This window comes from Anomaloglossus baeobatrachus, chromosome 4 (assembly GCF_048569485.1).
Source record: "Anomaloglossus baeobatrachus isolate aAnoBae1 chromosome 4, aAnoBae1.hap1, whole genome shotgun sequence".
Lineage (NCBI taxonomy): Eukaryota > Metazoa > Chordata > Amphibia > Anura > Aromobatidae > Anomaloglossus > Anomaloglossus baeobatrachus.
Window position 1 is genome coordinate 523,165,582 of NC_134356.1, and position 27,802 is coordinate 523,193,383.

At 44.8% G+C, this 27,802-nt stretch overlaps 1 protein-coding gene across 3 annotated transcripts in view; it reads left to right on the forward strand.

The window, feature by feature from the left end:
• Positions 1–27,802, forward strand: part of FES (FES proto-oncogene, tyrosine kinase) — a 182,190-nt gene that overhangs the window by 147,430 nt on the left and 6,958 nt on the right. For all 3 annotated transcript variants that reach the window (XM_075345888.1, XM_075345890.1, XM_075345889.1), the window contains 2 exons: positions 11,527–11,621; positions 19,510–19,633. In XM_075345888.1, the coding sequence (XP_075202003.1) occupies positions 11,527–11,621; positions 19,510–19,633 (219 nt within the window). The remainder of the gene's footprint in view (positions 1–11,526; positions 11,622–19,509; positions 19,634–27,802) is intronic.

The following is a 27,802-nucleotide window of genomic DNA, read 5'->3' on the forward strand; positions in this document are numbered from 1 at the left end:
CATTAGCAAAACAACTATTCCTACCATGTATCCTGAATTTTGTAACATTTTTATTACCTGCAGCCTCTGACCCTCATTTTCAGTTGCATCTGAGCTAGTGGGTGGAGACTAGCTTCTATGATGGCCCCCATACACACAACACACAAAGACATAAGGGATTCCCATTCTCCTATCTTTATGTGGCACATGTTTTGATCCCTGCAGTGAAATAAAACACTTACTAGAAAGCGGCAGCATAGCCTTTTTATGTCTTTGCTTCTCTCTCTGCTCTTCAAGTCTCCTCCCTCTTCTGTCTCCACAGACTGCAATAGGCATCTGTAATCTGACACTTTAGATAGCTGTCTGTCCATTGTTTCTTTAGCAAGACAGATTTTAGCAGTTTTTCAGAGTGAATTAGGAGTTTAGAAGGCAGGGGAGGGGAGAAGAAGCTCATACTGTAAGTGCAGAGAGAAATGAATTTATCTGATAAGATGAACAACACAGTATTATATTCATTTATACTATTGGTTAGGCCTCCTTCACACGTCCGTGTCTCCGGTACGTGTATGGTCCGTTTCGTCACATGGCTAAGACACGGACACACGTAGACCCATTAAAATCAATGGGTCTGCGTACACGTGTGTGTTTTGCCATTGACCGTGTGTCTGCGTGGAGCATATGTGTGCCCGTGTGCTCCACACATAGAGATGTCCGTTTTCTCTGGCATCAGGGGTGTCACACGGACCGCACACGGACCGCACGGATGTGATCTGTGTGACACACACCGGAGAAAACACACGTGTCTCTGAAATAAAAAGAATTTCTATACTCACCTTCTCCAGCCCTGCTGTCTCTGCCGCTGCTGTCACTTGCTTCTGACCCACACTCATTATGCTCATTGAATATTCACTTCACTGCGGCCGGAAGCAGCAGCAGTGGGGAGTCGGCAGGACCGGAGACCGAAGATCAGCACCACAGACAGCAACGCCAGGGACAGGTGAGCAGAGCGTTCCTGTTCTCCGTGTGTTATCACGGATAACACATGGAGAACACACGTATGCCATAAACACGGCACACGGAGGACAATACGCATCTTTGACACGTCCTTGAAAAACTTGCGTGATTTTCACGGACATGTGAAAGAGGCCTTATGCACAGTCTGTTAACATTGACATGGAGTACCTATCACTAGTGATGAGCCTGCACTACCGTGCTCGGGTTTTCAGAACTTGTAAGAAGAGCTTCTAGAAAAAGCTTGAGTTTCCCATTGACTTCCATTATACTCGGTACATGAGTCGACCCCATCCGTGCACCAGACAGCTTATTCTGAGTACTGAGCACCCGAGCATGGTAGTGCTTGCTCATCACTATCTACAACCAATCTCAGGCTGCCCTTTTAAATAAAGGGAATTTTTCACCAAGAGTTTCCTATGGAATCTGATAGCAGCATAATATAGAGACAGAGAGCCTGATTCAAGCGATGTACCCTTTACTGCTTGATGCAATTTTCATAGAATGCCTGTTTTGTTTAATGTAGATGTAACAGAGCCAAGACTTCTGGGCTGTGTAAAACCCCGTCCAACCCTTCACTGACATCTTCTTATGTACATTGTGAATTGTCTGCAAGCTGCCAATCAGTGGTGGGGGTGCGGTTACTTAGATTAATCTGACTGTTCTGCAGTTTAGACATAGTTCCGCAGTGATAATCTCGAGCTGATAAAACACTGTACTGAAACTACAGCTTAGTAAGTGACATATCCCTGTAATCAGGTTCTATCTCCTACATTAAATTGCTCTCAGATTAAATAACAAAAACCTGCTGACAGATTCCCTTTAATAAAACAATGAGCAGTATCTGTTTGATGATTTTTAAAAAAATATAATCCAGTAACAAACTTTGCTAGAAACTCCTTAGTTGTGGGCTCTCTGTGTGCAGAGCGGAATCCTACATCCCTTTATAAGAACTATTGCGTGTGCTCAATGCACGTCAGATAGAACACCAGCTAAGGGGATTTACATAGCGAAGTATCTAGTTATGTTTTCCTCATTTCTGTGGTCTCTCTTCAGCAGCTCTTCCTCTTCTACATATTCCTATATTTAATGTCACGTCAGGTTGATTATGTCCAACATTGTGGTTATAGTCACTGTGGTTGAGTCACTACTCAACATTAAAATTCCAAAACCCGAGACAGTGTAAGTTTTTGTGGAGCAGTCCCAGGAAAAACAGGATAGTTGGCCGGTATGACTACCCAGCATACTTTCTCACTGTGTTGTCTGATCACTATGAGATCATATAATATACTAGTTCATATGTAGAAAGGAAAACAATTGTTGGTTCGCCCTGTATAGATGATATGCCCGTCAGTGTACAGCAGAGATCAAACCAGTAAAGACAGCATCCAAAGTAATAAAATTCATAGATACAATATTGCGCTGGGGACAACACTCATGAGGTTTACGCGTTTCAGGCTGGTTTAGCCCTTAGTCATAATACATAAGGGATAAAACGCATTGCTTATATAGCTACATAGTAAAACCAAACAACGTTTTCTTGATTATAATGTGATGCCCACTGACATGTTAACTCTTTAATGTTTGGTTACTATTTAATATTCACAATGATTGTCTGCGTTTCAATTATTTCCTATGGGAAAATTCGCTATAAGATAATAAAAATTGATATAAGAGTAACTTGGTTTAACAGCACACTGCCGGTACCAATTATGCTCGTAATCCAAGGTTCCACTGTATATCACAAAATTGCCTGCATACCCGTGTGAATATACGGGCTACCAGAAACCACTCAAAAAAAGTATAAAAAAAATTGGTTATTTATTGAAAAGTACGTAACAACGTATAGTAAACATACATTTTAAAAGAAGATGTCTTACGCTATAGGGGACACACAAAAAAGGACTTACTAGGTGTATATGCAGATATATAACCAGAGAGAAGACAAACTACGGTACTCTCAGTGAATGAAAAGTATTTCCTTAGTATTAGTAGACTATGAACTAATAGCTATATATTGAACAGTATTTGAATAGGGTGTCTTTACCTCCTAAATGTAGCCCAAGTGGTAGGTGGAGAGCAGATCCAGTGTACCATCACCCCAACACACATTTCGCATCACTTCATATAATAATAGTATACAAAAAATGTATTTTTCATCGGTTGTTACGTATTTTTCAATAAATATCCCATTTTTTATACTTTATCTTTGAGTCTTCACTGTTAGGCTATGTTCACACACTGCGTTTTTTACCTGCGTTTTGGGTCCGTTTTTGCTGCAGAAATTTCTTGAGAAATTCTTGTAACCTTTCTGCAGACATTCCCCAGCAAAACCTATGGCAAAAAAAATTAGCTGTGCACACACTGCGTTTTTTTCTTAAGAAAATTCTTTCAGTAGATTTTCTTAAGAAAAAGAATGAGCATGTCACTTCTTTTCTGCAGCTAATTGCATTATTTGCCATAGATAATTGGCACAATAACGCAGGGAGCAACCAGCGGTAAAAACGCACCAAAAACGCACTGAAAACGCACCAAAAACGCACCGAAAACGCGGCAAATATGCAGGTGCACTAATCCTTCACTCTTAAGAAATTTCTTAAGAAATTTCTTAAGAAAAATCATTTTTCTAGTGTGAACATAGCCTTAGCTTGGTTATCCAGATATATTCACACCGGTATACAAGCAATTTTCCGATATATATGGTTTTGTTAGAGGACACCAAATCCGAATATATATTCCAATTTTGGATACGTTATTGATCATATAAATAATAATGCAGAATTAATTCATTTCTTTAAGTATAAGCATCCAATAGGCTTCTCTATTCAGAAGTTTACGTTGTTAAAAAAAAACAAACAACAATAAAATATCTATGACTTTTACTACTTTGGTTTTCTACTGGTCTGATAGAAGACGAGCTACTTAACTAGTCTTAGGTTGCAGCTTCCCTTTGACCATAGCGTCATTCAGGTTTAGATGTCATCACCTCCTGCTAGAGGCTTATAACCAGTACAGTCTCAACACAAGGCCTGGCACTCAACACACCCTATTTACTACATACATGTAAGTTTGGATGTTGTCCTTGGTGGGATTTGAACTTAGGACCTCAGGGCTGCTAAAGAGCAATGCTAACCACTGAGCCAACATTTTGACCTGCAACTAGCTGTCCTGTCTTGGAGCCACTCTAGAATAAAAACCAGTCAATTACATGCAGAATATTTTGAGACTAAGCATATGTTGTATTATACATTCTAATTAAGCAATGTATCACTGAATTATACTGTTCAGATGGATAACCATGAAATTAAGTTTAGTCTGCTTCTTATTTTTCCTGTTTTTTGTCTTAGCTGAAATTCACTTAGAGAAGACGTTCTAAAAATATTTCATATTTGATATGGAACCACTGGCTCCATCCAAGCATTTTGTTCTTCTACTAGGAAATGGGAAACTTAGAGCATGGAATTTTCATTGCAGGCTCAGAATGCTTAAGTCACCTTGGTGAAATCTCCTTCCATGCCGCAGGAGTTAAAGTTCTCCAATTTATACAAACTTTAGTACAACTATTTATTGTGTACTTTGGCTGGGTTTAGACATGGCAGCAGTCAGTGTTCTTTTCTAAGCTGTGTGCTCTGGAAAGATAATAGTTGACAACAATTTAATAGTTCTATCTGTCCTCAAAGTCTGACCTTATAAAAGGATAACTATTAGAGATGATCGAATACCTCAAATATTCGACTTCGTGAATATTTGCAGAATAGGTCGCCGCTATTCGACTATTCGCGAATATTCGATGTGCAATGTAAGTCTATGGGAAACCCGAATAACAGCTATTCGGAACTATCCGGGCTTCCCATAGACTTACATAGTGCATCGAATATTTGCACAGCGGCGTCCTATTCGTCGAATATTCGCGAAGCCGAATATTTGAGGTATTCGATCATCCCTAATAATTATATTTTCAGGTAATTTTTCAGAATAGGTTGTTGTGTGTGTATGAGGAATAAATGTTCATTTCTTCATGTATTCCAGCAACATATCTCCGTTGGTCCTTTAGAAGGTGAACGGAGCGGTAATCCATTTATTGTACTAGTTTAACCCCTTCACGACCATGGACGGAAAGATCCGTCATGGTGCCCTGGGCCTTAATGACCAAGGACGGATCTTTCCGTCATGGCGTAATCGCGGCACCGGAGCCTCCGGTGACTGCGAAAAGTTAGCATAAACCGCAGATTCGGGGAGGAGGGGACCTGTACCTGACCTCAGGAGGGGTGGTGCCTCCTCCCCGGACCTACGGAGGCTGTGATTGGCTGACGAACGCCGCTCAACCAATCACAGCCTCTGTAATGTTCCAGCCATTTAAAATGACTGAAACATTGAAATCCAGCCCTGACCAGTGCAGCTGTAGCACTGGCCATTGGCTGGAGCTGGGTGAACTCAATGGATCACCCTCCCCCAGTTCCAGCAGCTCTGATTGGAGAGATCGGCCTTGTGACCGATCTCTCCAATCGCCATGGACCTGTTGCCGGTGACCGCCCCCGTCACCGTCACTTGTAGTCCCTGCAGCACGCCAGCACAGTGAGTGTATACAGTGCAATGGCAGAGCGACAAGCTCCGGTCCCATGCTGTTATGTAACCGGAGCATGGGAGCCGGAAGTTGCCGCGCCGCCATTGCACTGTATGAAACCGGCGAAAAGCCTCCCGATCCGCCGCCGCCTCTACCCTCCGCGATCTGCCACCTGTCTCCCCGATCTGCTGCCCGCACCCCCACCCCTCGTATCTGCTGCCCGCACCCTCACCCCCACAACTCCCAATCCGCCGCCGCCGCTGCCCTCCGCGATCTGCTGCCCGCACCCCCACCCCTCGTATCTGCTGCCCGCACCCTCACCGCCACACCTCCCAATCCGCCGCCGCTGCCCTCCGCGATCTGCCACCTGTCTCCGCGATCTGCTGCCCGCACCCCCACCCCTCGTGATTTGCTGCCCACACCTCCCGATCCGTCGCTGTCCTCCGCGATCTGCCACCTGTCTCCCCGATCTGCTGCCCGCACCCCACCCCTCGTGATCTGCTGCCCGCACCCCCACCCCTCCCGATCCGCCGCTGCCCTCCTCCATCTGCCACAGTGTCACCGCTCTCCCCGATCTGCTGCCCGGCCCCTCCCCCTCGTGATCGGCTGCACACCCCCTCTCCTCCGTTATGCGCTGCGCGCCCCCTCTCCTCCGTTATGCGCTGCGTGCCCCCTCTCCTCCATTATGCGCTACCCACCACTCCCCCTCGTGATCGGCTGGCGCCCCCTCCCCTCCGTGATGTGCTGCCCACTCCCTCCCCACCTCTCACCCCCGTGATCGGCTACCCGCCCCCTCCCCTGTCACCCTGTGATCTGTGCTCCCTCCCCTGTCACCCCCGTGATCTGTGTTCCCTCCCCTGTCACCCCCGTGATCTGTGCTCCCTTACCTGTCACCCCCGTGATCTGTGCTCCCTTACCTGTCACCCCCGTGATCTGTGCTCCCTCCCCTGTCACCCCCGTGATCTGTGATCCCTCCCCTGTCACCCCCGTGATCTGTGCTCCCTCCCCTGTCACCCCCGTGGGCTGTGCTCCCTCCCCTGTCACCCCCGTGATCTGCTGTACGCTCTCCCTCACCTCTCACCCCCGTGATCTGTACTCTGCTCACCTGTCTCCCCCGTGATCTGTTCTGCGCTCCCTCTCCCACCTCTCACCCTCCCCGATCTGCTGCCTCCTTCATCTCCTGTGATCCTGCTGCCTAGATCCATCCTGTGAGGTAACTATCCCCAATCTCACCTCCCACTCCCCATCCCCCCCCATCCCCCCTTCATCCCATTCTCTGCCGCTCCTGCATCCACTGTGCCCTCTCCCATCCACCCCCACCCTATCCCAGCCGCCCCCACCCTATCCCAGCCGCCTCCACCCTATCCCAGCCGCCTCTGTCTCACAATCACAGATGCTCCCTTTATATGCTGCTGCCCCCCCATCTGCCGCCCCCCATCTGCCGCTGTTCTGATCCATCCTGTAAGTATTGTTCGTGGCTCTTTTCTAACTATCCCCAATCACATCTCCCACTCCCTCTCCCCCCCTCCTCCCCCACGCGATTGCCGCAAAGTGCTGATCAGCTATGTGATTGGCTGATCAGGTACGTAATTGTTGCTCTAGTTTTTGCTTTTTTTGTGCACCCCAAATAAAAAAAAAACAAAAAAAAAACTTGAACAATTAGATACCTGATCAGCAAGCGTCCTGCAGTCGTACTCGACTTTGGACAGGACTTTTTTCCATCCTACCTAGTCCCCCCCCCCTTTTTTGCAGAACATTTGTGCGTGCGCTATGGTTTTTTTTCTATGCCATGGGGGGTCAGTTTCCAAAATGGGGTCACATGTGGGGGAGCTCCACTGTTTCGGCACCTCAGGGGGTCTCCAAACACAACATGGAATACACTAATTATCCCAGACAATTTTGCGTTTGAAAAGTCAAATGACGCTCCTTGCATTCCGAGTCCTGCTGTGTGCCCAAACATTTGATTTCCACCACATATGAGGTATCTGTGTACTCAAGAGAAATTGCACCATACATTTTATGGTGCAATTTTTCCTGATACCCTTGTGAAAAAAAAGCTACCTGGTTGAAGTAACAATTTTGTGGTAAAAAAAAAATTTTTTATTTTCACGGCTCAACTCTATTAACTTTTGTGAAGCCCCCAGAGGATCAAAGTGCTCAATAAACATCTAGATAAATTCCATGAGGGGTCTAGTTTCCAAAATGGGGTCACATGTGGGGGAGCTCTACTGTTTCGGCACCTCAGGGGCTCTCCAAACGCAACATGGTGCGGCTAACGATTCCAGCTAATTTTCTGTTCAAAAAGTCAAATGACGCTCCTTCCCTTCCGAGTCCTGCGGTGCGCCCAAACAATGGTTTTTCGCCACATATGAGGTATCTGCGTGCTCAGAAGAAATTGCCCAAAAAATTTTGGGGGTTCATTTAATCCTGCTACCCTTTTGAAATGCAATATTTGAGGCTAAATTAACATTTTTGTTGCAAAAAGTAAAATGTTCATTTTTTCCTTCCACATTGCTTTAGTTACTGTGAAGCACCAGAAGGGTTAATAACCTTGTTGAATGTGGTTTTGAGTAGCCTGAGGGGTGCCGTTTTTGGAATGGTGTCACTTTTGGGTATTTTGTGTCATGTAGACCTTTCAAAATCACTTCAAATGTGATGTGGTCCCTAAAAAAAGTGGCTTTGTAAATTTTGTTGTAAAAATGAGAAATTGCTCATAAACTTTGAACCCCTATAACTTCCTTAATTTTTTTTTTTTTTTCCCAAAATTATTCTGATGTAAAGTAGACATGTGGGAAATGTTATTTATTAATTATTTTGTGTCATATGTCTCGTTGATTTTAGAGCATAAAAATTCAAAGTTCGAGAATTACAAAATTTTCAAAATTTTCGCAAAATTTCAGTTTTTTTCACAAAGAAACACAAAAAATATCGGCCTAAATTTACCACTAACATGAAGCCCAATATGTCACGGGAAAATAGTCTCAGAATCATCAGGATCCGTCGAAGCATTCCAGAGTTATAACCTCATAAAGTGACACTGGTCAAAATTGCAAAAAATGGCCTGGTCTTTAGGGTCAAAATAGGCTTGGGGCTGAAGGGGTTAAAAAGAGCGAACCTACACACTGTAATGGCAAAACAACTTGCTGTGCATATGATCAGTCTTTTGTAGCCTCTTTTAACCACTTCAGGCTTTGAAAGCCACAGAGAGGTTAAAACAAGTAAGTGACTCAGTGACCGATCATTCTTCAGGCAATCTTCACTTTGAAGCTGGTCACGCATATGTATGTGATTTATATACTTGCGGTCATGTACAGTGGTGTGAAATAGTGTTTGCCTTCTTGATTTCTTATTCTTTTCCATGTTTGTCACACATAAATGTTTCAGATAACCAAACAAATTTAAATATTACACAAAGATAACACAAGTAATCACAAAAATTCAGTTTATAAATGAAGGTCTTTATTATTAAGGGCAAAATAAATCCAAACATACAGGGCACTTTGTGAAAAAGTAATTGCACCCACCCCCCTCACTTAAAGCATAAATTAACTGTGGTTTATCGCATCTTTGGGAAGCTAAGCTCAATTTCCCTAGCCCCACCCAGGCCTCATTACAGCCACACCTGCTCTCAATCAAGAAATCACTTAAATTGGACCTGTCTGGCAAAGTGAAATAGACCAAAAGATCCTCAAAACTTAGACATCATGCTGCGATCCTAAGAAATTCAGAAAAAAGTAATTAGAATCCATCAGTCTGGAAAAGTTATAAAGCCATTTCTACAACTTTGGGACTCCGGCGAACTACAGTGAGATTGTTTTATATATACAGTGCTGGCCAAAAGTATTGGCACCCCTGCAATTCTGTCAGATAATACTCAGTTTCTTCTTCAAAATGATTGTATTCACAAATTCTTTGGTATTATTATCTTCATTTAATTTTTCTTCAATGAAAAAAATAAAAAAAATTGTCATAAAGCCAAATTGGATATAATTCCAAACCAAACATAAAAAAGGGGGTGGACAAAAGTATTGGCACTGTTTGAAAAATCATGTGATGCTTTTCTAATTTGTGTAATTAACAGCACCTGTAACTTACCTGTGGCACCTAACAGGTGTTGGCAATAACTAAATCACACTTGCAGCCAGTTGACATGGATTAAAGTTGCCTCAACCTCTGTCCTGTGTCCTTGTGTGTACCACTTTGAGCATGGAGAAAAGAAAGAAGACCAAAGAACTGTCTGAGGACTTGAGAATCCAAATTGTGAGGAAGCATGAGCAATCTCAAGGCTACAAGTCCATCTACAAAGACCTGAAAGTTCCTGTGTCTACAGTGCCCAGTGTCATCAAGAAGTTTAAAGCCCATGGCACTGTGGCTAACCTCCCTAGATGTGGAAGGAAAAGAAAAATTGATGAGAGATTTCAACGCAAGATTGTGCGGATGGTGGATAAAGAGCCTCGACTAACATCCAAACAAGTTCAAGCTGCCCTGCAGTCCGAGGGTGCAACAGTGTCAACTCGTACTATCCGTCGGCATCTGAATGAAGAGGGACTGTATGGTAGGATACCCAGGAAGACCCCACTTCTTACCCCGAGACATAAAAAAGCCAGGCTGGAGTTTGCCAAAACTTACCTGAGAAAGCCTAAAACGTTTTGGAAGAATGTTCTCTGGTCAGATGAGACAAAAGTAGAGCTTTTTGGGAAAAGCCATCAACATAGCGTTTACAGGAAAAAAAAAAGGCATTCAAAGAAAAGAACACAGTCCCTACAGTCAAACATGGCGGAGGTTCCCTGATGTTTTGGGGTTGCTTTGCTGCCTCTGGCACTGGACTGCTTGCCCGTGTGCATGGCATTATGAAGTCTGAAGACTACCAACAAATTTTGCAGCATAATGTAGGGCCCAGTGTGAGAAAGCTGGGTCTCCCTCAGAGGTCATGGGTCTTCCAGCAGGACAATGACTCAAAACACACTTCAAAAAGCACTAGAAAATGGTTTGATAGAAAGCACTGGAGACTACTAAAGTGGCCAGCAATGAGTCCAGACCTGAATCCCATAGAACACATGTGGAGAGAACTGTGGTAAACGGAACCATGAATTCTGCTGTCTACCACAAAATCCTGAAGGAGAATGTTCGGCCAACTGTTCGTGACCTCAAGCTGAGGCGCATTATGGGTTATGAAGCAGGCAGTGATCCATTGTTGAAGACTCATTGCCAGTTATCGCAAACACTTGATTGCAGTTGTTGCTGCTAATGGTGGCCCAACTAGTTATTAGGTGTGGGGGGCAAACACTTTTTCACACAGGGCTCTGTAGGTTTGGATTTCGTTTTCTCTTAGACCTTCATTTATAAACTGCATTTTGTATTTACTTGTGTTATCTTAGTCTAATATTTAAACTAGTTTGGTGGTTTGAAATATTTTAGTGTGGCAAACATGCAAAAAAATAAGAAATAAGGATGGGGCAAACACTTTTTCACCACACTAATGTGATTTGTATACATGCAGTTCTATATATGATCTATATACATGCAGTCAAGTATGTGTTTTCTGCACTTTCAGCTCTGTATGTGATTTGTATACGTGCAGACATGTGCCGATTAGACATGTCTGGTTTCTCTTGATTCATTTGTATTGAGAAAAGCCAAATGTATGTAGTCGGCACATGACCACGTTATACAAATTGCATACATGTGCTCATGTGACCGCTGACTAGCACGGAGAATACAGGAGGGTCATGACAGTGTGGGCTTCGAGTCGTGATTTGGCAGTCACATAAAGGGACTGCAGACTTTTCTCCTAAGCCTGGACAACCCCTTTAAGATGCAGGGACTACACGAGGCCCCCAAAATAGTAGATAAATATGTTGTTGAAATAATGTAATGAATCCTGTACTGTTTTATTTTGCGCAAACAATGATGGACACAATTCTTTTCTTTTATTCTAATGTCTATCACATTTTTGTCTTCTTTGTTGACAGAATTTTGAAGCAATATAGTCATCCTAACATTGTCAAACTAATTGGAGTTTGTACTCAGAAACATCCAATTTACATTGTGATGGAGTTAGTACAGGGTAAGTTTACTAGGGTCCCTATACAGTGCTCTCTGCAGATAAACTAAAAGTTACAGTGCCACCATGTGGCAGAAGTTGGTAATACTCACTGTGTGCACCATTACCAGGGATTTTGACCATATCATCATTTTCATGCAGATTTTCCATCTCCAACCTGTATAAACTTGAATGCTTATTTGATGAAGCAGATCAGGGGATGTGTATTTGTGTAATTAAGGAGGGTGCAGTCTAAAGATACAACACCCTTAATCAAAGTATGCAGAATTATTAGCTTGACTTCCTCAAACAAAATGGGCCCAAAAAGAAATGTAACTAACTTTGAAAAGTCAATAATTATTTAGTCTTGCAGAGGGATGCAGCACTCTTGAAATTAAGATATTGGGGTGTGATCACTGAAACATCAAAAATGTTGTTACAAGTATTTAATAGGATGACAAAAAATGTGTTGAGAAAATAAGATGTACATTAACTGCCAAAAATTTGAGAAGAGTCAAATGTGACGCAACCAGGAAACCATTATCCTCCAGTGCTGTCATATTCCAGAACTGCAACTGTGACGCCCTGGCAAAACCAGGGAGTCACAGATACATCTAATCCTCCTTGATAAGGCTAGTTTCACACTTGCGTTCAGCGCATTCCGTCACTATGGAGAATAGCGCAGTCTGTTAACGCACTGCGCTATTCTCCATAGACTTGTATTGACGATGCACTGTAACGCAAGTGTCTGCGTTGCATCCGCTGGACAACGCAGCGTCGTTATTTTGACGCAGCATCTGGCAGAGGGAACGCTGCATGTAACGTTTTTCTGCGCTTGGCGGAGTGTCAAAAAAACGCAACCTGCAGGAATCTGTTAGGCGTCCGTTGTTTTTATAATGGACGCCTATGGTGGCGGATTCCGTTAGAATGCGTCATTTGACGGATTCCGTTAACGCAGCTGTCTTTACACAACTGCACATGCTCAGATGTGTAAAGTCAAGGAAAAAAAACTATAACGGATTGCGTTATTTTGTACGATCTGTAGCATGCGTTGTGCCACTATATGCAACGCATCCGTTACATGCGTCACACAACGCAATGCTACGGATCCCGTCCAACGCAAGTGTGAAACTAGCCTTATTTGATCCCACACTGGTACAGTTCTACAGACACACCCCTCCCCCCAGTGTAAGAGCTAAACTGAGCAGCAGGGGAGGGGCTGGTGCAGAGTGTGAGAGGAGAGGGAGCAGAGCAGACCGGGGTGTGGAAGCTCCCGGCTGCTGTGGAGTGTGGTGCGAGCTCCAGGAGTGCGGGAAGGAGCCAAGGTGGCCGGGGCAGAGTAGTGACCCGCCGGCATAGTAATCAGGCTCCGGATTGTCGCTGGGGAGTGGGCTCCCCGTTCCAACCTGAGGAGTTGAGGAGGCTTCCTATAGTAGTGGACAGAGAGAGAAAGGGCCCTGCTGTACCGGGTGTGAGATCCGAACACCCTCCGTACCAAAGGCTATGGACACCAGCAATTTCTGGTTAATTCCTGACTCTGTGTGAGTTTTCTTGCAAAGTGAACTGTGAGTAACAACATCCTCCGGTCCAACCGGGCACGCAGCTCTCAGATGGCCGCCCATCTCCCTGCACTACAAAGCCCAACGGGTCCTGGGGCCACCATCCCTACCCACGGAGGGGTTAACATCTCGCTGCATCACCATCGGCCCCCGGGTACCCCTGTAACCGCAGCAGTGGTGTTCACCTTCACCACAACCCGTGGATGGCGTCACGGAACATAGACTACAAAAATCTCCCCTGTATATAATCACCCTTTTGTTGTGGTGCCTGGGATAACAGACCGGGTCACGCCACCGTGATACCCTCAGAAGTGACCCCTTGGCCCGGATCTGAGTACCCCCTATCCCTGGCCGACACACAACCCATATTCAACATGGCCCTCGGCCAACAAAGACTTTCATCCAACAGTCCCTTTAAGAAAGGCTCTCTGAACATAACCTTTAACTCACAGTCCTCTTAGGGGAACTCAGTCTTTCTCATGGACCCTCTTTCTTCTATATGCAATATGGAGACAACTCCTCTCTGTCCTCCACACCTTCTCCTTCATCCTCTGCTGGGGATCCCCTCTCTAGGCAGGTTATCCAGACTGTGGCGATGATGATATGCATGGCTCACAGATAAAGGCGACAGCCTTCTGTGGCATCTGGACAGCAGAGCCCCAATCAACCGAAATTGCCTCGTGGACTGTCTCTTTCGCAACAGTCACACTTCCATCTGAATTGCAATTGCCATGTCCCCAGATACCTCTCCAATGCCAGGTGCTCTCCAACCTCCTCTGCCAGGACGGGGTCAGTAGGAGGTGCTATTTCAATCACCACCTTCTCATGTCACTCTCCAATCTTTTTATGGGACATTCATCCACCACATCAGCATTTTACCAGGAGCACAGAGCCGAGCAACCATTCATGTTCCCTGGTTCAGCGTCTTCAGGGAAAATGGCGCTGGCCAGTCAGGTGATGCACACGTCCTGTGTGAGTAGCCCCACCTCATTTGGGTCCCGTCTTTTGACGTGCTGCCACTTACTCTCATCTACTCTGCTCCCCCCGCCGCGCCATCCTCTAGTGCACACCTTTCATCTTAGGCAAGACCTTGACTTTAGCACATCCCATCCTCCAGGCTGACACTCCCTTAGTCCTATTTCACATGTCAGTGATTCTGGTACGTGTGTGCTAGTTTTTATACGTACCAGAATCACAGACATACGTAGACCCATTATAAGGAATGGGTCTGCGCACACATCAGTGATTTTTCACTGACCATGTCTCCATGCGGCATACACGCGTGTCCATGATTGCCGCACGGAGACATGTCCGTTTTTTCTGGTATCACTGATGTCCCACGGACCACACTATGCTGTGGTCCGTGAAACATGTACCAAAAAAACAGGGACATTGAAAATAAAAAAAAAAAAACATTTTAAACTCACTTTCTCCCGTGCTGCTTGTCTCCGGCCTCTGCTGCCTCTGCTTCAGAGGTGGCTGCTTATTCTCATACATATTCATGTATGCAGGAACAGCCGACCCGGAAGTAGCTGCAGCGGGAGCAGAAAAACAGCAGGGTCGAAGAGTTCAGCACCACGGACAGCAAGAGCGAGGACAGGTGAGTTTATCTCCATTTGCAATCACGTATCACGGACACAAATCATGGATTGCACATGGACAACCCACGTGTGCCGTGAATCACAGAACACGGAGGGACATATGCGTTTTTTACACGTCAGTGAAAAATGTCTGTGTTTTTCACTGACGTGTGAAACAGGCCTTAGGCTGGTCATTTTTTCACACTCACAGGAGCTGTTTACACCCATGATGGGCTGGACACCTACGCCTCAGACCGTTGTCTTCTCCTAGTGCATGCACAAGCAAATTAAAGCTAACGGTTTAATGGTTCCTTTATAAGCTGCAGCCATTTGTGGTCCTCAATGGGTACAAACTAGCTTCTTCGGTGAGGCCAGTGATATCTACGCAGACATGTGCATCTACGACATGTCATCACTTAGGGAAAGTGGCATGCCGGGGTTTTATCAGGAGAGTGAGGCCACGTGCATATGGCATCTTTTACATGCCAACAACCGCTTGGTTTCCCCAAGTGAAGCTGCTTCAGGAAAAAGTCGAGGGCATATTCCTAAAATGGGTCTCAAACTGGGGAGAAAAAATCTGGTGACAGATTCCCTTTAACACAACATAAAACTAATGCTACTATTACCATGTTTCCATGGTTTGACCCACTTGGGCCCAGATTATTTTTCTCTTACACTAATGAGCAAGACACTAAAGCCTGCTTTACACGAGACGATAGATTGTGCGATAGCACAATCGATCATACCTGCCCCCGTCGTTTTTGCGTCATGTGCAATTAGTTGCCAATGGCACACAAACTCGTTTAACCCCCGTCACACGTACTTACCTTCCAGACAACCTCGCTGTGGGCGACGAACGTCCACTTCCTGGAGTGGGCGGGATGTTCGGCGTCACAGTGACGTCACACGGCAGGCGGCCAATAGAAGCGGAGGGGCGAAGATGAGCGGGATGTAAACATCCCGCCCACCTCCTTCCTTCCATTAAGCCGTCGGGTGCCGCAGGAGGCAGGTAAAGCTGTTGGTCATCGTTCCCGAGGTGTCACACGGAGCAATGTGTGATGCCACGGAAACAATGAACAACCGCCGCCATTTTAATTAAACAATTATATGAAACCTAGCGACGAGTACACGACTCACGATTTGTGAGCGATACTGCGTCGCTAGGAGGTGTCACACGAGACGACGTCGTGCAGTATGCCGGATGTGCGTCACGAAAACCTTGACCCCGACGACATATCGCACAATCTATCGTCTCGTGTAAAGCCCGCTTAAGGCCATGTGCCCATGTTGAGTACTTGGTGAGTTTTTTACCTCAGTATTTGTAGCCAAAACCAGGAGTGGGGAAAAAAAACACAAAAGTGATGACATGTTTCTATTATACTTTTCATCTGATTGTTCTACTCATGGTTTTGGCTGAAAAATTCTGAGGTAAAAACTCCCCAAATACGTATGGGCACGTGGTCTAAGGCAATAATTTAACATAATTAAGTGGAGAAAACCAGTTATCTTTTTAGGGCAGCTGCTGTTATTATGAAAGATTAACCATATATTTAAATATGGAACTCCATGGATAAGGGTGAAGAATATGTATCATGATCCACCTTCTGAATACAGCCTTAGGCCTTGTTCACATGTTCAGTATTTGGTGAGTTTTTTACCTCTGTATTTATAAGCTAAAATCAGGAGTGGATGAAAAATACTGAAGTGGTGCCGTGTTTCTATTATACTTTTTCTCTGATTGTTCCTCTCCTGGTTTTGGCTACAAATACTGAGGTAAAATACTGACCAAATACACAGTGTGCATGTCGCCTTAGGCCAATTGTGTTGAGAACCATTTCTCTACATATACGGTATATATTAAATGCAACTGCCAGCTCTTTCAGAGATCTGAAAGCCCAAACTGACATCTTAGATCATAATTATTCTTCGTTTTGGGTCATTTGACTCACAGTAGGGTCAGGACTTGCCTCCGTTGTATAAGAGCAGAGAAATATGTCCATATTACACCTGTGTCAGATGTAGATTTAAAAATAATACAGGTAAAAGGAGTTAAAAGAATGTAGATATATCTTTATACAATTTAATAAAAAATATTCTGGAAAAGTTCCGGAACAAAACTATCAAAACCAAAACCTGCTAAAGGGTACTTTACACGCTGCGACATCGCTAGTGATTGCTAGCGATGTCGACCGCGATAGCACCCGCCTCCGTTGTATGTGCGACATTTGGTGCTCGCTGCCATAGCGAACATCATCGCTATGGCAGCGTCACACACACATACTTGTGCAGCGACGTTGCTGTGACCGCCGAACAATCCCTCCTTCAAGGGGGAGGTGCGTTCGGCGTCACAGCGACGTCACTAAGCGGCCGTCTACTAGAAGCGGAGGGGCGGAGATGAGCGGGACGTAACATCCCGCCCACCTCCTTTCTTCCGTATTGCCGGTGGATGCAGGTAAGGAGATGTTTGTCGTTCCTGCGGTGTCACACATAGCGATGTGTGCCACCGCAGTAACGACGAACAACATCGTGCCTGCAGCAGCAACAATATTAAGGAAAGGAGCAACGTGTCACCAATCACCGTTTTTGGACGATTTTGCGATCGTTGATCGTCGCTCCTTAATGTCACACGCTGCGATGTCACTACCGGCGCCGGATGTGCGGCACTAACGACGTGACCCTTACGATATATCGGTAGCGATGTCACAGTGTGTAAAGCACCCTTAACTGTATGTAACCATTTTTAGCATACATGTGCACAATAGAAGACTAAAGGCCGCTTTACACGCAACGACATCGCTAACGCAATGTCGTTGGGGTCACGGAATTCGTGACGCACATCCGGCCTCATTAGCGGCGTTGTTGCGTGTGACACGTACGAGCGACCGCTAACGAGCAAAAATACTCACCTTATCGTTGCTCTGTGACATGCTGTCCAGTTCCCAAATATCGTTGCTGCTACAGGTATGATGTTGTTCGTCGTTCCTGTGGCAGCACACATCGCTATGTGTGACACCGCAGGAACGAGGAACCTCACCTTACCTGGGGCCGTCGGCAATGAGGAAGGAAGGAGGTGGGCTGGATATTCCGCCCGCTCATCTCTTCCCCTCCGTTTCTATTGGGCGGCCGCTTAGTGACGTCGCTGTGACGCCGAACAAACCGGCCCCTTAGAAAGGAGACGATTCGCCGGTCACAGCGACGTCGCTAGGCAGGTAAGTAGTGTGACGGGTCCAAGCGATGTTGTGCGCCACGGGCAGCGATTTGCCCGTGACACACAACCGATGGGGGCGGGTACGCACGCTAGCGATCTTGCTAGCGAGATCGCAGCGTGTAAAGCGGCATTTAATCTATGTTTTCTGCTAGAGTTGACATAATTATGCAATAGCAATCTGTTGTGATTATTGTGTTTTTGCTATGTTTTTAATGCATTTTCCTGGGTTTTTTTTTAGGAGTTTTAATTGCAAAATTAAAGTAACATTTCTTAATGCATATTTTTAGTGCACAAATGCTGAGATCCTCCACTTAATAACACAAGTGCATTTTTGCATTATGTCAGGTTCACCAGAAAAGATGCTAAAGAAAAAGGCTCCAAAACATGCAAAATTCATCAGTGTCTTTACATAGGTTGTCCACTACTTTATATTGATGACCTATATCCTTAGTATAAATCATCAATATATGATGGGCTGGGGTCAGACACCCAGCACAACCACCAAACAGTTGTTCACTGTGCCGCCGCCGCCGGCAATAGGCCACCACAAGTGCTCAGTTCTGGAGCTGCCCCGTCTTCTGATAGTGGTGGCTGCCATATTCTGCAAATCCTCCTCCTTTTGATTCAAATGGGCGGACAGATGTGCAGTACCTGGCCACGGCTGCTATCAGTTGACGGGGCAACTCTGGAGATGAGCTTTTTTGGTTGCCTGCTGAACACGCCAGCACCTAGAGCAGCTGATCGGCTGGGGTATGGGGTGTCAGACTCCGACCGATACTAAGGATATGCCATCAGTATTAGGGCTAGGACACTTGACGAGTAAAACGGGCTGAGTAGAATGTCATAAAAAATCACATTCCACCCAGACCGATGTTACTCTATAGGGCCATTTCCATCTGCGATTTTTTTCTTAGCCCTAATCGGACAGAGAAATCAAGTGCAGCATGCTGCAGGTGTAATACAATCCCTATTCACTCGCGCCTATACAAGTCTATGGGTGCAAGTGAAACATCACACTGCACTTGGATGACACCAGAGTGCAGTGCGATAATCGCATTAGCTCATAATGGAGGAGATAGGGCAATTAGTCCCTCCCTCTACTCCGCAGCTGTGATCTGATCACAGGATCGGCTCACAGTATAATGATACTCGGCTCATGCTCGCAGGAACCAGGGGTCATTAGCTTATCACATCCGATGCCATACGCTCCTGTGGTCCCAGCCTTACACCTATTGTGGTGATAAAATGGGATGTGAGCTTATGAAGCAATGGCATAAATAAAAAAGTGAAATAAATAGTTTTAATAATGTTGCTACATTTCCAAATATTGATGTTTTGTTGTTGGGTGGTATTGGCTGTAACATTGGGGAGTTTGATTGATTATTTATTTTTTAAAAGAACAATTAAAATAGTATTATTATTTTCTCACTTATCTTACTGACTCCTGTGATAACATAATATATGGGATGATGGGACATATTTTAAGCTCAGATCTAAGATCAGATGATATGTGTTTTCATGCATGGATTGTAACTGAGAGCTGCAGTAACTTTGTCCTCCTGCAGGTGGCGACTTCTTGTCATTCTTACGGAATGACAGCCCCAGACTGAAAACAAAGGAGCTAATCAGGATGTCAGAGAACGCTGCAGCTGGGATGGAATACCTGGAAAGCAAACATTGTATTCACAGGTACAGGCTCAACAGTTATTGCACCCGTATCTCATAAATCCAGGCTCAGTATATTAGTAATAAAGATGTACGGCTTCAACGTTCCTTCACATTCTCATTCGTAGACATATGTAGCAGCTTTTATATCAATGAAATGATGAATGGTAATAACTGGATCTATGTGAAATGTAGTGACAATTGACGTACAATGTCTCATTTACTCATTGTAGTTTACACCAATCCCTGTGATATATTTGACATACTTCAAAAAGGGATTTTTTTTGCCTCAAAAGACATTAATTCCTAATTCCATCACAAAAGGACAAGTTGTAATTTTTAGTTTTGCCTTTAATTTCGCTGTAAAATGAATTGAAAACTGAGAACACATTCCATGTGTGGTGCAATGCTGAAAAAAAGAATTCCCCCATTGTTTTTCTTGGGTTTTGCTTGTAAACTGTTATTTGTGTAGAAAAATGACCTAGCAACCTGGTTCTCCAAGTCATTATGATTATGGTTAGTGATGAGCGAGCACTAAGATGCTTGAGTTCTCGGTACTCGGAATGAGCAGGTTCGATGCTCGGACAGGCTCAACTCAAGTACCTGGCATAATGGAAGTCAATGGGGGACTCAAGCACTCTTCCACAAGACTCTTTCGAAAAATGCTTGAGTTTCCCCATTGACTTCCATTATTCTCTGCAATTGAGTCGAACCCATCTAAGTACCTTAACAATGGTAACGAGATACTGAGAGGTATTGTTATCAGCCATCATCAAACAGTGGACAGTAAGGATTCTCAGTATTAACGAGACATAGTATCAGAAATAAATTACAAATCTACATCCAGGTACCTTTATAGACAACATCTCTGATTGGAGTCTTTCCCATCCCTTTTGTAGTACAGACACCATGATGAGATTTCATACCCATAACTCGTCTCTCCAGTATTCCCTCTTCTTCACCTTCATCAGTACTACCCAACACGATTTCCTTAAAAATAAAAGTATCTTTATACTGGCCATAAATAAACATATCTCCCATGCTGCACCCTTAAATAAATAAGCACTCACTGTGCTTCCTGCACAAAATATCCCCCAAACTGCCCCTCTCCATAATATACCCCCACCCATAGTCCACTCCATTATTTCCCCCCATACACACACACTGCCCCTCTCCATAATATACAATGCCAACAACAGTGCCTCTCCATAATACCCCCATAAACACACTGCCCTGCTCCATACTGTCCCCCCACCCCACACACACTGAGCCACTCTATAACATCCCGACCCCACATAAACTCCCCCTCTCCAATATATCCCCTCTGACTACCCCTTTCCATAATCTTTCTTCCTCCCCAATGCCCCTTACTATACTGTGCCCCCTTTCACAATATACCCCCCAATGTGTGTGTGTGCGTGTGTGTGTGTGTGTGTCTTAGCAGTAACACCAATACTCCCCTCATGTAAAAGTATTACATATTTAATCTTCAGCTCCTCCATGGAGCGCTTACCGGGGCCGACATCTCCGTTGCCTCTGCAATGCCAGCAGCAGCATGAGGACATCATCACTCTGCTGAATGTCAGAGCAGGGACTGACAAGCTCTTGTCTGCTCTGCGCCATTCCCGGCTCTCAGGTCTTCAAATGTATTTGCGTTTGAAAGAAAGTAATACAATTGAGTATTGGAAGCAGGGAGCGGCGTCTGACAGACAGATACGCATGCTGCAGACCTTTGCCTGGAATAACCCTTCAATAATCTTTGTTGATTTAGACAGTGAGTGTGATTAAAGGGGTTCTCTTTTTAAAAGGTAAATTCACCAGCAGGCAGCCAGTGAATTAAAGCAATGAAAGAATGCATACTCAACCCCACACTCCGCTCCCTGCTCCAGTGATGTCGCTCCAACAATCTCTGCAATCCTGGGAACAGTGACGTGAATTTACCACTGGAGCTAGTGATTGGCTCTTGACCCTGCAGTTAATTAGCGCTCAGGTTACTGATGGTTGGTGACATCACTGCTGCAAGTCAAGCAGTGTAGGAGTGTGGAGCTGAGGGCAGGGTTGCTTATGTATTCTTGTATCATTTTAACTCCCTGGGTGTCCTCTGCCGAAATTACCTTTTGATCAGAGAACCCCTTTAATTTTCGTTAGCAACTGTATTAAACATTGCCGATTCTCTTCTCTCTCTCAGACCTTTCCATTTCTCTCTATTCACCATCCTGGGACACTGCTGGTAGCTTAACCCTAGAACGCATACCTGGGGCCTCACAGGCCTGCTAGGTCATTTGTTTTCTATGGTAGATTGAATTGCTTGCGCGTTCTAGGGTTAACATGCATTTACACCTACTGACTGCTGCAGTTAATTGATCAATTAGTAGTCGTGCAATGGTGATCTTAAGTGAAATTTTATTTTCACAGAACAATTATTAATATGATTGTTTTGTCTCGAAACTGCGTCATGTTATCAGCAGCACATCACCTGTTTGCAATGGAGGATGTGCTGCTGATGGCGATTTTAATGCTGGTATTTATGATGAAATCACCAAACGAGTGTTTTACATGTTTTTGGAAACAGATTATCAACACAATTATTGACTGTAATGGCAGCGTTCCCTGCGCTAACCGGCAGGGATGCCAACGTACTCAACTGTAACTCCGGCATTCCCTGTACTAATTGTCAGGGACGCCGACGTACTCACCATGCCGCTCCTTTGCCGCTCCTTTGCCCTACCCAGGTGTTCCTCTTACTCCTGTACCCGCCATGACTCTTGGCTCCCATCCCTTGCAGTCTCCACGTGGGTTAGGCATATGCATGCTCCCCACTTCTTAAAAGGGCAGTGCACGCATACCTGTTGTGTTCCTAGCCTAGTGCTGGGAAGTACCAGGTAAGTCCCTAATGTGTTCCCAGCCTATTGCTGGGGAGTTCCAGGTGATAACTCATGTGGCCTTAGTTTATTGCTAGGTAGTACCAGGTATTTAGAGCACTGTCTCCTATTGGGAAGTGCCTGTGCAACGTTAGTCCCCTGTAGCTTGTGTGCCTTGTGGTTAATAGCCTGTTGTCTGGTCCCTGGATCCTGTTCCAGCTTTGGTACTCACCTTTAAGCACGATCTCGTACTCAAACCCATTCCAAGTGCGTGAACCAGCTCTAGTGTCCCAGTCCCTTCCGGAATTCCTGATCCTGTTCCTTGTTCCAGCCTGAGTTTTTTATATGTTCCTTGTTCCCAGTTCCAGACTGAGTTCCTGATCCATTTCTGGTTCCCTATTCCAGCCCTAGTTCCTGATCCTGTTACTGGTTCCCGGTTTCAGCCTGAGTGCCTGAAACCATTTCTGGTTCCAGTTGCAGCCTTAATTCCTTATGCATTTCCGGTTCCAGCCTGAGCTCCTGATTCATTTCAATGTTCCGGTATCAGCCTGAGTTCCTGTATCAGTTCCTGTGTCCCAGTGCCAGCCTATATTCTTGTATCTGTTCCAGTATACCAGTACCTGCCTGTGTTCCTGAATCCATGTTCCTGCCTCAATCTGAATCCATACCTGATTAAGTCCTGTCTGCACCTGTAACAGCTTCCATCCTGCCGGTTATCCTAATCCTGTCCCGGCAGTAGCACCTACTCTGTGCAGTCTGTTTCCATCAGTGTCAGCTTCCCTGGAATTTGAGGACTGCCTTGAAGTGGTACCTGGCAAATAACTGTAGCACAACCCTAACCTCACCACCAGAGGCTCTAGAGAAGACCAGGTAGCCGCTTAGTTACGCCCCTGCAGGTTAAACCCATGATCTGTTGTCCAGTGGATCCACATCCTCGTCCTCAATGGATCAGTCGTTGCCGTTCCTTCCCATAACATTGACTAATCTAAATGGGCCGTTAGATACTCAGTCTTTTCAGAATCAGCTATTGGTCAATCACAGAGCAGATCGGGCAAAAATAATGCATAAATGGCAGAGACCAGGGAAAGTGTGAACAGGGCCAGGAGGTAGGAAACGCAGAGCATTTGTTCTAAAAAATAATGCATAAATGGCAGAGACCAGGGAAAGTGTGAACAGGGCCAGGAGGTAGGAAACGCAGAGCATTTGTTCTAAAAAATAATGCATAAATGGCAGAGACCAGGGAAAGTGTGAACAGGGCCAGGAGGTAGGAAACGCAGAGCATTTGTTCTAAAGTTCCTAGTTGCCCCCCCCACCCCACCCTCTTCAGCGCTTATATGTCTCTTCTGTACTTTTTGTTAAGCATGTGAATGAAGAAAAGACAGAGGTACTCCAAGGGGTGAATCGATAGGATTTAAAATAATGTATCCCCTCTGTGGAAAGGCTCACCTGTACCAGCTTTTCTACACAGGCACAACTCTGGGATTCGCTTTAGAGAAGCTGGCTGCTGCTTTATCGCTGCTCTCCACTGGGAGATATGGCCGAAATAAGTTTAAATAACATAGCGGTATTCTTAGCGCTGCCAGTAACAAACAATATTCTTTATTACAATCTTCATGCAACATGTTTCAAGGACATAATATCCTCTTCATCAGACATGTTCTAACAGAATTACATACATATAATAAAGGATTACAAACACCTGATTACCCACGGGTCAGATTGTATTATACATTAACCCTTTGGGTTCAGCAGAGTTACATGTACACATTCACATTATATTTGAATACAGATTTCATAAAAATATGATTTTTAAACAAAAAACAGAAATTGAAAATCTTGCAACAAGTACCCAATTCTGTTACCAATAGATTGCAGAGGTTGATCAATAAAGAATCATACTGATTTTTTAAACTATCCACTTCACATTATGTTTGAATACAAAATTCCTAAAATAATAATGTGACTTTTAAACAAAAAACACACATGAGAATATAATAAAATTAATGTAAAAAACACTGGAGATCAAAATTACAGAACAATGTTTGATCACTTGCTTGTTTCAGAAATAATATAATCTACTTTGATCAACATTTGAAGTTTTTTTTTGTAAGGGGTACACCATGCCCCTAGAAAAGTGATTTACAAAAGATCCAAAGTTTATCAACATTTATTTTGCCAAAAACGTGATGATCATAATTAGAGAACAACAATGACTGTAGCACAGAGAAAGATTATAAGTACATTTTCTGAAAGTAACAACAGTCACCAATCAGTAGGACGTGCACAGGCCTTTGCTTTGAATGACTTCACCAAATCTGCGATCACAGGACATCATTAGTCTCTCACACTGCTCTGGTGTGATTTTGGTCCACTCTTCTTCCAGTGTCTTCCACAATCTTTGACTGTTGTGGGTTTCTTGGCCATAACTTTGTCACCAAGGATTTTCCAGAGGTTTTCTATTGGGTTTAGATCAGGACTCTGGGCTGGCCATTTCATTGTTTCAATGTTTTCTGTTTCAAGGAACTGCTTTACCCGTTTTGTTGTGTAACAGGGAGCATTGTCCTGCATGAAAATTGATGGCTGATTGAGTGATGAATGCAAGTAAGGAACCACGTGTTGTTGAAGAAGGTTCTGATACATACTTGCATTCCCTCTGCCAAGTTCAGCTTCTGCTGCAGAAAACATATCCCATCCATGACACTTCCTCCACCACCTTTCACTGACTTCTTAACACACTCTGGGTTCAGTGTTTCCCCAGTTTGTCGATGAACATAATGTTTCCCATTAGACCCAAATAAATTAAATTTGCTTTTTTAACTAAAATGAACTGTGGACCACTTCTCCTCTGTCCACACAATATGCTCCTCACCAAAGGTGAGTCTAGCCTTTTGATGCTTTCTGATAATGAGAGGTTTAGTCACTGCAGAGTGGGCTTTCAGTCCAAATGCTCTTAACCGTCGTGACACTGTATGACGAGACGGATCTGATGTGCGCACAGGGTCTTTGGGGAAGGACTACTCGTCATCGGGCCGGTTTGGGATGTCACAGTGGCCTGGCCTGGTTCTGTGACCTTGTCGGTGTCAATAAAGATGGGGATGCAGATGATTGGAGTTGTTATTCGTGTCGCCACCTGTGGTATATGGCTAGGTATTAGCCGCTGCTGTGGGAAGTCCTTCTTCTGGGGTAGATCGTAATACAGCTCAAGTGTTGCAACTCTCCACAGGTAGAGCTAGGCCCCAGGGAGGGTGGTTGGAGTAGTAGTAGTCGCTTATGGCGCAGGGGCATGATGATGGGAGCGCCAGCAATGATGGGATAACACAGAGGGTGCAGTTCAAGTTCTTTACTCACTGAGATGTCACCACCTTTGGACTACTGGACTCCGCAGTCATGGGCTCCAGCCGATCCCAGATAGTTTGGAAGTCAGGGCCGGTACTTCTGTGAGTCCTCCCTGCACTGTGTTGTGTGAGTCCCTGCGGCTTAAAGCTACGCTGGGACCCGAGTCCTTGGAATGGCTCCGTTTCAGTCCCGTTTGGCAGGCAGTGCGAGTCACTTACTGGTACCGCTCTGTTGTCACGACTCCAGGCTCTATATGCTGCTGTGCCCCGGGCACTTTGTGTGGGCTAGAAGACTTGAAATCCTCTGCCCGGAAGACTCTGCTGGCGGGACGTGCAGTACCCACCAGCCTAGGGCTACGCACCCTGTTTTCTATGCGCCCGGTCCTGATGGAGCTATAGCTCTCTCATCAGCGACCGTATTTTCCTCTGACTCCCTGGTTCTGATAATAATACAGCCACTGGTATGGTATATATGTATGAGGAAACTGAATTACAGCAATAATACCTAAAATATAACTTTTAATAATTCCTCTAAAAATAGGGAAGGATCACCTTGCCTATGCCTAAAATTCAATAGGTTGCAAGAACCTCCATATCAACTCAGAGGGCTAGCACACCCTGTAAATATACAATGACATCCACACACAAATTAGTGCTGGCAAATTCAACAAATTTAACCGATGTGGTCAAGATTATTAATGCAAATGCTCACTTAGATCCCATTCACGAATCAAGACAGTGGCATTAATCACAAACAATACCAAAATACCCACAGGTGTATGATTATTATGCTCCACACTCGGCTAAACAAATCAGCATTAACCAGGGATTAAAAATAGCCAAGTTGTTAACCTGGTTATGTCTGATAGGGAACAATCTCACCCGATTTGCTGGTGTTTTGTCTCCCAATTGCGTTCAGTTACAGCTGATGTAGATATATGCTGTCACCGTCTGATTAACCCAGTAAGAGGTTGTCTCCTCATTTAACTCCCCTGATGAATGATATATAGGAAACGCGTCGGGAGAAGGGAGAAGGAGATTCTGGGAGAGGACAGTTGGTCCCTTCATAAGGGGTCCAGGACCTGTGTGGTGAGGGTCCGTTTTGGAAACGCCGATTATGAGGACCAACTGAACGCAATTGGGAGACAAAACACCAGCAAATCGGGTGAGATTGTTCCCTATCAGACATAACCAGGTTAACAACTTGGCTATTTTTAATCCCTGGTTAATGCTGATTTGTTTAGCCGAGTGTGGAGCATAATAATCATACACCTGTGGGTATTTTGGTATTGTTTGTGATTAATGCCACTGTCTTGATTCGTGAATGGGCTCTAAGTGAGCATTTGCATTAATAATCTTGACCACATCGGTTAAATTTGTTGAATTTGCCAGCACTAATTTGTGTGTGGATGTCATTGTATATTTACAGGGTGTGCTAGCCCTCTGAGTTGATATGGAGGTTCTTGCAACCTATTGAATTTTAGGCATAGGCAAGGTGATCCTTCCCTATTTTTAGAGGAATTATTAAAAGTTATATTTTAGGTATTATTGCTGTAATTCAGCTCCCTGGTTCTGAGTCTGTCACTGTCTGAGTACTCACTCCTGGTCCTGAGACAGATTCCTCCAGCCGCCCGTCCCCAGGACCTCTAGAGCTCTCCTTCTCCCTTCTCTCTCCTCAGAATGTCACTTCCTGTCTGTCTGTGGGAAACGCAAACTCTGTGTGTGTGTGTGTGTGTGTGTGTGTGTGTCGCCTTACTCCCCGTGTCCAGCTCCTCCCCCCTGGGTTTCTGACTAGTGAGCAGAGCATCCACTACATTAGGGATGGCCACCCTCCAATGTCTCTACCCCAGCCCACTCCCAGTGACAGGGCAACTAACTGTGTATGGTGGTGAATTGTGGTTGTTTACCGGCGATGACCTCCTCCATGTCCGAAATGAATACTGTACCTCGGGTGAGGCGCAGTACTCTGTGGCACCTGAAGCCACAGGGGCGCCACA